Below are 10,826 nucleotides of genomic sequence, written 5' to 3'. Positions count from 1 at the left end.
ATTGTGTGTATTTATATGTGTATATCATGTATTCTCCTTGTATCATTGTGTGTATTTATACATGTATATCATGTATTCTTGTATTATTGGGTGTATTTATATATGTATTGTATGTGCATTTTCATAGTACACAACATGGAGCGTGTATAGTAGTAAGTGTATTATGTCAATTCCTACTTAAATCCTTAACTAAGTCCTGAGGTTAACATCAATTATCATGTATTCTCCTTGTATTATTGTGTGTATTTATATATGTATATCATGTATTCTCCTTGTATTATTGTGTGTATTTATATATGTATATCATGTATTCTCCTTGTATTATTGTGAGTATTTATATAGAGACATAGATGTTCCCATTAAACTGACATCATAAACACAAAATGCGTTTGTGGTTCATTCACAAAATCACTTACGATGTAATAGTTTCAGCGTCATGTAGCTGTTCTGTAGCAAGATTAAGTTGGGTTTGTTGTTTAACACAGCACTCAGTATTATTCCAAAGTATAAGTCATCTCATCCATTTGTGACCAACTCGTGTCATTTCGGAACTGATCCAGAATGCGTGCCCTTCTGGAAAGGTTTTATATTGGTGTATGAACATCAGAACTACTTCAAACAAAACTAATAACGCTATTTCGGTTTATTTCCAACAAGAAAAACATCACCGAAACATTTGTTTTATGAACAGATTTTAAGCTGTATTAAATAACAAGACTGATAATTGTTATGATAACGTTATGAACATATTGCTTAACTATTTGATTTCAAAATGTATTTTTCTGAAAACGGTTTGTTATTTTCATGGTTGAATATGCAATTAATATAATACAATGTCAGGTCGTGTGTTACCTGTGAAGATCAAGGTTAGAACTGGTCTTTAGTAACCCATGCCTGTCGTAAGAGGCGACTAACGGGATCGGATGGTCAGGCTCGTTGACTTGGTTGACCCATGTCATCATATCCCAGTTGCGTAGATTGATGCTCATGCTGTCGACCCCTGGATTGTCTGGTGTAAATTTGATTATTTACAGACCGCCGCCATGTAGCTGAATAATTGCTGAGTGCGGCGTAAAACAAAAAAACAAACTGGATCGTGCGTAAAATATACATCATGTCGGCAAGCCCACGCAAACATGTGGAAAGCAAGCAAGTAGGATCGTCAGAGAAAACACGCGATGGGAAGCATTGGAGCCGTTATGCGAATGTTCCTGGAGGTTACGGGTAAGGTTGAATGGTGGTTATGAAACGTGCGAGTGGTGACGAATGCATCTTAACCTTGTTCTAACGGGTGATATGGACGGCCTTGACCGTTTGCAACTTTTGGCACAGAAATCCAACTCACCTGGGGAATTCTGCATTTTTTTATGAGGAAAAGTTCAAATATATCGACAGTGCTTACCTGTGACTGCGTTACGAAAGTCTAATGCTGTGTTTTGTTCAAAGAATTTTTTCTGCTAAATGTATTATTTACTCCTTACTTCGAGTATTTTTCTCGTTCCTTCAACTTTCTTTCAGAAACTTGAAGCAACGAGTAAATGCGTGAAATTTCAAGTTTTGACAGAAACTTGACAACGAACGAGAACATATGGCAAGTTTTGATAGAAACTTGAAGTAACGAGAAAATATTTCAAACGGATAAATTAATCGAAGCAGCGACTATCTGGAAAATAGCCGTGTAACTAATATTGTTTTAAAGAGATGGTTTAACTTTGAAATTGGCTTTTCAAGGATCCATAACTAACGATACTGCAATTTGTTTGCCTTCTTCCCAATCGAAACAGTCAATAATTTGTCTATACCTTCATGGTTGACAGTTGACCGTACAAGTAAACATGTTTCTCTGATCAGAATGTTAATATGAGTTGGTGGGCAATGTGGAATATGAGGTGGGATGGGCAGAATGTGGAATATGAGGTGGGATGGGCAGAATGTGGAATATGAGGTGGGGTGGACAGAATGTGCAATATGAGGTGGGGTGGGCAGAATGTGGAATATGAGGTGGGATGGGCAGAATGTGGAATATGAGGTGGGATGGACAGAATGTGGAATATGAGGTGGGGTGGGCAGAATGTGGAATATGGGTGGGCAGAATTAGGAATGTGAATTGTTCAATATATGAGGTTGGGTGGGCAGAATGTGGAATATGAGGTGGGGTGGGCAGAATGTGGAATATGAGGTGGGGTGGGCAGAATGTGGAATATGAGGTGGGGTGGGCAGAATGTGGAATATGGGCTGGGTGGTCAGAATGTGCAATATGAAGGGTGGTGGGCAGAATGTGCAATAAAAGGTGTGGTGGTCAGAATGTGGAATATGAGGTGAGGGGGGTGGGCAGAATGTGGAATATGAGGGTGGGGTGGTCAGAATGTGCAATATGAGGTGGGTGGGGTGGGCAGAATGTGCAATATGAGGTGTGGTGGTCAGAATGTGGAATATGAGGGTGGGGTGGTCAGAATGTGCAATATGAAGATGAGGGTGGGCAGAATGTGGAGAATGACGTGGGCAGAATGTGGAGATGGGCACAATGTGGAATATGAGGTAGAGAGTAGAATGTGGAATATGAGGTGGGGTGGGCAGAATGTGGAATATGAGGTGGGGTTGGGCAGAATGTGGAATGTGAATTAGCGTGGACACAATGTTCAATATGAGGTGAGATGAGGAGAATGTGCAATATGAATGGTGGTGGGCAGAATGTGGAGGGTGAGAATGTGAATGTGAATATGAGGTGGGAGTGAATGTTCAATATGAGGTGAGAATGTGTGAATATGAGGTGGGGTGGTCAGAATGTGGAGAGAATGAGGTGGAGGTGTGGAATGTGTGGAGGTGGGGTGTGTGGAATATGAGATGTGGAATATGAGGTGTGGAATATGAGGTAGAGAGCAGAATGTGGAATATGAGGTGGGGTGATCAGATTGTGGAATATGAGCTGGGGTGGGCAGAATGTGGAATGTGAAATGGCGTGGACACAATGTTCAATATGAGGTGAGATGAGCAGAATGTGGAATATGAGGTGGGGTGGGCAGAATGCGGAATATGAGGTGGGTGGTCAGAATGTGCAATATGAAGGGGGGTGGTCAGAATGTGCAATATAAGGTGGGGTGGTCAGAATATGGAATATGAGGTGGGGTGGTCAGAATGTGGAATATGAGGTTGGATGGGCAGAATGTGGAATATGAGGTGGGGTGGCCAGAATGTGCAATATCAGGTGGAGTGGTCAGAATGTGCAATATCAGGTGGGATGGGCAGAATGTGAATTATGAGGTTGGGTGGTCAGAATGTAGAATATGTGGCAGGGTGAGCAGAATGTGGATTATGAGGTTGGGTGGTCTGAATGTGCAATATGAGGTGAGGTGGGCAGAATGTGGAATATGAGGTTGGGTGGTCAGAATGTGGAATATGAGGTGGGGTGGGCAGAATGTGGAATATGGGTGGGCAGAATGTGGAATGTGAATTGGCGTGGACACAGTGTTCGTAACCTGCACATGGATTCTAAGGCGACTTATATGGAATATGGAACGCGAAAAGCCGTACACTGAATATTCGAATATTGTTTGGGCGTTTATAATTTGCACGAAATGAGGCTACTACTTTGGGGGGAAACATTCACAAACCATAATATGCCTTAATATCATTCACAACGATATCCTCGCAATTTCGGATGTAAAAAAAAGTAAATTTTCAATGTATTCATTCAAATAAAGCACTGTGGGGTGCTTGTTTTGTTCAAATAGACCTGGGTGAATCTGTATACAGTGAAGCCTCGTTAATCCGGACGGTTGCGTTTCTCAGCAAATTCGCCCGGATTGCGAATCGTCCGGACTTCTGAATCAAGACCCAAGTTCAAAACGACACGAATCTGGATAAAACAAATAAGCATTTAATGTCATAGCAAAAAAGTCTTTCATTGTTTGTGTTCGTTTAACCTTCCTCATTGAATTCATCACATCAATGTACCAGGAAGTAGTTTACAGGTACAGGCCTGTCTCTGACAGACGTCTGTAGTGTAAGGGCTCTCTCGGGCAGTTGTCTTCGGATTGTGCAGGGTGTTGATAGTTCAAATACTCAACAATGAATCTCTGGGTAAGTATATACCTTTACTATTTAACAATAACAAATAACACACCCTTATTCACTTCTGGAAACCCAACTTAATTTCAGTGATTTTGTATCAATATTCCTATGTCGACTGACGCGAATTCTTTTCTAGCACACACACTCTCGTGTTTATTGTACCCTTAGTTTACAACCTCCAATTTATGTCTGAATTGGCGTCTCTGATTGATCCAGTCTTTAATGTGAGCGAATTAAAATTGAAAATCACGTCGGGAAGATTTCAACCACATTGTGAATGTAACACTTCATATATTAAGTTTACCTAAATCTGACTACATAGAACCCGTCCATAAAGGATAGTAAAATGACGAATTATCACAGTTGTGTAGTTGAACTTAGCATTTACTTTACTTGGTGTTTGGCTGACATGTGCAAATTCTTTTATAGCATACACGTGTTTACTAAACCCTAAGTTTAGGACCTGCAATTTATGTACTTCAATCTTTATTGTTAGTCTCACACATTCTTGGGTTCACTCTCCTTGGCTAGATCTCTAGATCTAAGCTTAACAATGAAATTTCATTCCTATGTTGTGATGAAAATTCTCAGAGGGGAGGAACGTATTTTGAAGTGGAACCGAAATACCATCTGCGGGACACAATTTTCCAACAGTACTTTAAAACTCTTTCAAGGTTCGACTAACAGGATGGGGTGGTCAGGCTCGCTGAAATACTGTGTCCGGGGCACAATTATCTAACAGTACTTCAACATTCTTTGAAGGTTCGGCTTAGAATTGGTCATCAGCAGCACATGCTTATCATAAGAGCCGACTAACGGGATCGAGTGGTCAGAGTCGTTGACTTGGTTGACGCATCGTCATCGTGTTACTGTTGTATGGATCGATGCTCATGTTTGATATCTGTCTGGTCCACGCTCGATTATTTACAAACCGTCGCTGGAAACCGAATAGCTGGAATATTGCTGAGCATTTCGTTAAACAACAAACAAACAAAGCTTTGAAGGTACAGGCTCTTGAATATCTTCCTTATTACTTAGCATATCCAGATTATAATTTTACTTACTATTTACAACCTGTATTTCACCACAATTTATCAGTCAACTCAATTTCCTTAAAAATGCAATAAATGTGAACTGACATTAAAAAGGCCCTTCTTGGACGTAGCCACGCAATAGTATTCATTGTGATGGAATGTGCCATGAGATACTCAACTCAAATTGAAGCTAAAAAACCTTACTGGGGAATTCTCTTGTTCTTTTGTTAAAAGGCATTGGATTTCAGATTGTCCTGATATTCTTCCTCTTGTCTGAAGGCAACAAAGAAGCGAATGACAACGGCGAGATATGTAATACCCAAAAATAACCCCACTTCATTGTCTGACACACCGAGCATACTCTCTTGTTACACCACAGGAAAGGTAGCTTTCGTGCAAGGAAACAATTGCAGTCCTTGGTTTTACCCATCGTGATCACGGATGAATGATTATAGGATGACACAGTGTATACAGTATTCAGTTCCTTGTGCACAACACTTCTTTATGGTAGTGTGGTGGGATATCCTCGTGGTTAAATCATTCGCTCGTCATGCCGAAGACCCGGGTTCGATTCCCCACATGGGTACAATCTGTGAAGCCTGCCGTGATATCACTGGAATTACGGCGTAAAACTAAACTCACTCACTCATTATGGTGTGAATATTGCCAATCTTAGTGGTAACTACCAATAGACCAATATTAAAGTATCACTCACCTCATTATGGTTGTGGTGTTGACCTTGCCTGCATTCCTTTCTTTGCCAAATCAAGACACCTGGGTGCCGTTCCAATCAAAAGCGATCTTAGTGGTACGACTACCAATAGACCAATATCAAAGTATGGAGTCACGATCACCTTAGCCCTAAGATCAGAATCCTTAGCTGTTTAGGAGTAGTTGCACTGTAGAAGGTTTGCCCATAACATTCCTTTCTTTAGAGACAGAACAAATCAAATAAAATGTATCTTAACTAACGAAGAAATCAGCACTATCAACTGTTGGTTTAACCTTCATGTGGAAAGTTCCGTCAATGCCTCATCTTGCTGAATTCCAAAGATCTAGAAAAGAGAGACATTCAGTATTGCCAGATTCAACAAATGTATTAACCCAAATCCTTCATACAACCAAGGAAGGGCACTCTTTATAATTACATACAGGTTTAAAAATATGAATTATGAATCCAATGGGCATAGATTGTGCCCTCAACTAACTCCCACCCAACCCCTTTAAATCACTATCCAACCCTTTGCTGATTTTCCCACCCGAACATAACGAGTATTCAATGGATACATAGATAAAAGAATGAAACCATTTAAAGTGCCTAGTATGCTTCATATCTAGGTCGATGAAAAATGAGTCACAGCGATCCAAAAACTATTCCGAGATTCAATAAATGAGACAAGTCTTCGAGCAATCATCTATCAGCTCCAGCTTTTAGTGTCTACATTACACAAATGTCACAATACAAACGAGCATTTAATACCATACGACTCTGGTAACAACATTTTAAGCCAAGTCATACGCAGTACAATTTCAGATTTGATGCATGACACAATATAATATGCAAAGCCTCTGTGAGCTTTGTAAAACGTTCAAGCCATTTCCCTATTTTGACTATTACCAAGTTTGTTCAGGTGAGCAATTTACTTGCCCTTATATATACTTGTGACGGGTGCCACAGGTGGTGCAGGATTCACATTTGTACCAACACCAAGTTTCATCACAGTTTGATAGTGATTCATTAACACAGACTTACATTGTTAGAATTATACCGTGAAAGCTGTCAGTTATACCTGCGAAGAAATTATTTATAAACAAAGATAACTACTTTCAAGTTGGACTTGGGATACCCATGTGGCTGGTGGTGGTCCTGGTGTCCACTGTCATGTCACCAACTCTACGAAACATGATATTTCTCCATTTAAAGATAATTCTACTGGTGACATACCGTGGCCCCGTAATTTCACCATAAATATCCCCGCGAATGCAAACACATGCAAACTTCAGCAACGAGAAACTGAGTTACACCATTCCTGGAATGAGATTTGGTAAAAATAGACTAAAGATTTTGGATGTGTCATATAATTTCTTTACTCGGTGGGTTGGACCAGTTGTTGGGTTTCATCATCAAGAATTCCTTGATGGATCACACAATTATTTTGATTTTATAAACACACACTTCTTTGATGATTTCATTTTGTTGAGAATACTGAACATAAGCTTCAATTATCTTGGCTACACATTACATAATGAAACATTTCGTAAACTATTCAAGCTCGAACACCTGGATCTATCAAATAATAAACTGAGTACAGTTCCAAGGGACGTTTTTAGGGGCTTAGAAAATCTTCAGTACTTGAGTGTTGGGTCCAACTTTTTGAATACATGGAATGCCAACATTGGGGACCTGATAAACTTGGAACTTTTAGATCTCTCCGATAATCTCTTTGAGCAGCTTGATGTAACCTTTAGAAAACAGATTGATGACAATGGGAGCAATGGGATGAAAATGAGGCTTCATAAAAACCCATGAAAATGTACATGTGAGACACTGAGCTTCTTGAAGTGGCTGGACATTAAACGAAGTAGTGTTTATGATGTTCAAGATCTACTCTGTACAGGGTCAAATGGTGGCCAGAAAAACATGAGCAACCTACAAGACATCATAATGGAACTGGAGAAGAGCTGTGCATCCTACACTGGGGTGGTGATTGGGATGCTCAGTGTCATCATGCTGGTCCTGACATTTGCCGTGACAAGCATCGTGTACAGATACAGGTGGAAACTGAGGGACCTCTACTACGTTGCCCGAAACCGACACAGAGGCTACCTGCTTGTAAAAGAGGAGGAAGAGGAGTTCGAGTTTGATGCCTTCATATCCTACGCTGATGAGGACCGTGGACTTGTAGTTAGGAACATGAGGCAGAGGCTTGAAGAGATGCAAGGTCTAAAGCTCTGTATTCATCACCGAGACTTTCTCGTTGGGGAAGCTATCGCTGCCAACATCCTGAACGCCGTGAAATCCAGCAGGAAGACGGTGATTGTCCTGTCAAGACACTTCTTGAAGAGCTACTGGTGTGAAGTACGAAGTGGAGATGGCTAAGATGGAGAGTATCTTCACGGGACGGAACACCCTGCTGGTTGTTGTACTGGAGAACATCCCTGTGAAGGACCTGACCCCTCACATTATGATGTTGATGCGTCAAGATTCCTATGTAGAGTACACGGATGATCAGGATGGTCAAGAAGTGTTCTGGCAGAATCTCGAGCGGGCAATACGTAGATTATAATGTGATGATTCATCGGAGTCACCTATTTTAAAGTGTACATTTCTATGCATATTTCAACATTTTCTGTTCTTTAACACACTGTTTTTTCTTCCGATCTAGAGCTTGTTGTATATAGGAGTATGACAATATATACAATACTTGTATCTCAAGGTTTGTGAGTGAGTGAGTCCGGACAATAGCTGTTGAGTTTGTTGCTAAAACGGGTGCAACTAAATTAAATGAGATTAACTTCACATTTTGAGCAGACATTTCTGAAAAATGAGGAGCTTTCGTCAAGACCTTTGTTGTAAAACTCTCCTCAAAAAACCACTGTGCAAATAACACCTGGATTATTCAGATTAGTTTTTAGTAAATTGTGTATTTATTTGTGAACTAAAGTTACACATCTAACTATGTATATATGAATAACCGTAATATGAGGTAAGTGATTAAAATCAATATTTTATACATCAGAAAACTGATATGGAAATACTGACTGATCTCAAACTCATGAAATGAGACAAAGGTTAAAAAAATGCTGGAATAATTTCAGCAGAAATATGTGCGGAGTGAAGTACTACTGAAATATGTAAATAGGTACTTTCTCTGTATATAGGTCATTGGCTTTTACACGAACATAAGATTTGCCATTTTTAATGCAAAACGATAATAATATGATTTGTGGTGTTTTCCGTAATTACTGTTTAACTGTTGACAATATAATATCGAAATCTGTATGATTTGACACTAGGCATTGTGACATGCTCTTGAAGAGATGTGGTGTCAATAGTCAGTTCACAAATTCATTTCACAAATTCTCCCCAAGAGAAACGCTTGGGGAATGCTGTTCCATGTCTTAACCAACGCTTGTCCCGATTCAGTTAACGTCAATGGCTGATTTTGTTTGCTCGATAAGGGACAGGTACGGAGAAACAGTTGGCCAGGGGAGTACCAGAGTGTTCTGCTGTCTCAGGAAATCTGTCACAACATGAGCGATATGTTGACGGGCATTATCTTGCTGATGCGTGAAGTTAATGTTCTTGAATGAACGGATGACAATGTCAAGTTGTGTTCAATCAGGAGATGTGACGTCTCCCCATATCATAACTCTTCGCCACCAAACTGTCGATGTTAAACAATGCACGTATCAGCATACCGTTAACTTCGCCGTCTGTACACCCTTGCCCTGCCATCTGAACTGTCCAGATGCAATATCGTCTCGTCAGGGAACAAAATACCATCCCAATCTTGTCTCCTGACGTGACAACACGCGTGGACGGCCGGTCCGAGGCAAATCTTTCGTGTTCCCATTATGTTGAAAACGTCTCCATAGAAATGAGATCGTGTTTCGATCGACACCAAAAGGCCAAAATGGTCTCCAGCATACCCAGGGCGCGGAGACGCTGATTTTCTGTAAGGCGTGGCCTGACGTACGCGCAGTTTAGGTTGATATTAACGTATATTCCACTTCTTCAGGTGTCAAAAAGCACGCAGAAGCTGAATAAGTTCATTGTGCACGTGCCAACGCGATACGTGACATCAAATTTCATGCAAAGCGCTTTGCTATATGTTTATTTAGAGTTATTTTTATAACATTCAAATAACTTTTTTCCGTTAGTATACATGTTCAGGTGAGGGTGTTTGATATTTTACTGTGAATATTTATGTTATGCACTCAAGTGGGTTTCTAAGGTTAACATCAATTTTCATGACATATACATAAATACATATGTAGAACATCATATCGTACTGTATTATTTCTTCGATTTATTCTGCCATTAAACTGACATCGTAAACGCTACCTGCGTTTGTGGTTCATTCATAAAACCACTTTGGTCATAGATGTAATATTTGTAGCGTCATGTAGCTGTTCTGTAGCAATATCATTTTTGGTTTGTTATTTAATACCGCAATCAGAATTGTCTAACAATATGACGTTTATTCTAAGCGATATCAACGCTTATTACCTATTAGATAAATAAGAGGTATTTTCTTATTGGTGAAAAGCCAATGCATAGGGAATAGTACACTTAAGTTTTACGGGTAGAATGAATCCTTCTTAAACCCGTGAAGTTGGCTTATGTATCAATATATCGTCGGGGCGGTGGGGTAGCCTAGTGGTTAAAGCGTCCGCTCGTCACGCCGAAGACCCGGGTTCGAATCCCCCACATGGGCACAGTGTGTGAAGCCCATTTCTGGTGCCCCCCGCCGTGATATTGCTGGAATATTGCTAAAAGCGGCGTAAAACCATACTCACTCACTCCCTCACTCAATATATCGTCAGGTCGTGTGTAAAATATTCAACATCTCGGAAAGCGCACGTAAAAATCTACAAAGCAAGCAAGCCTGGTCGTCAGAGGTGAGGTGAGGTGAAATTGGGTTTAACGTCGTGCTTGAGAATATTTCGCTCATATGACGACGTCCTGGTCGTCAGAGAAAACACACGATGGGAAAC

At 40.3% G+C, this 10,826-nt stretch overlaps 1 protein-coding gene across 1 annotated transcript; it reads left to right on the top strand.

Annotated features, from left to right (window-relative positions):
• The first annotated feature begins 7,770 nt into the window (after window positions 1–7,770).
• On the top strand, window positions 7,771–8,205 carry LOC124287135 (toll-like receptor 4). Its single transcript, XM_046723618.1, has one exon. The coding sequence runs from the start codon at window positions 7,771–7,773 to the stop codon at window positions 8,203–8,205; it is 435 nt and encodes a 144-aa protein (XP_046579574.1).
• Window positions 8,206–10,826: the final 2,621 nt, after the last annotated feature.

The sequence above is a fragment of the Haliotis rubra genome, unplaced genomic scaffold (assembly GCF_003918875.1).
Source record: "Haliotis rubra isolate DU_JTF1 unplaced genomic scaffold, ASM391887v1 Scf4, whole genome shotgun sequence".
Classification (NCBI taxonomy): domain Eukaryota; kingdom Metazoa; phylum Mollusca; class Gastropoda; order Lepetellida; family Haliotidae; genus Haliotis; species Haliotis rubra.
This window is presented reverse-complemented; position numbering and strand designations above follow the sequence as displayed.

Bases quoted from the DNA above. Each gene is read 5' to 3' on its own strand.
- LOC124287135 (XM_046723618.1), top strand. From the start codon at position 7,771: ATGGAACTGGAGAAGAGCTGTGCATCCTACACTGGGGTGGTGATTGGG.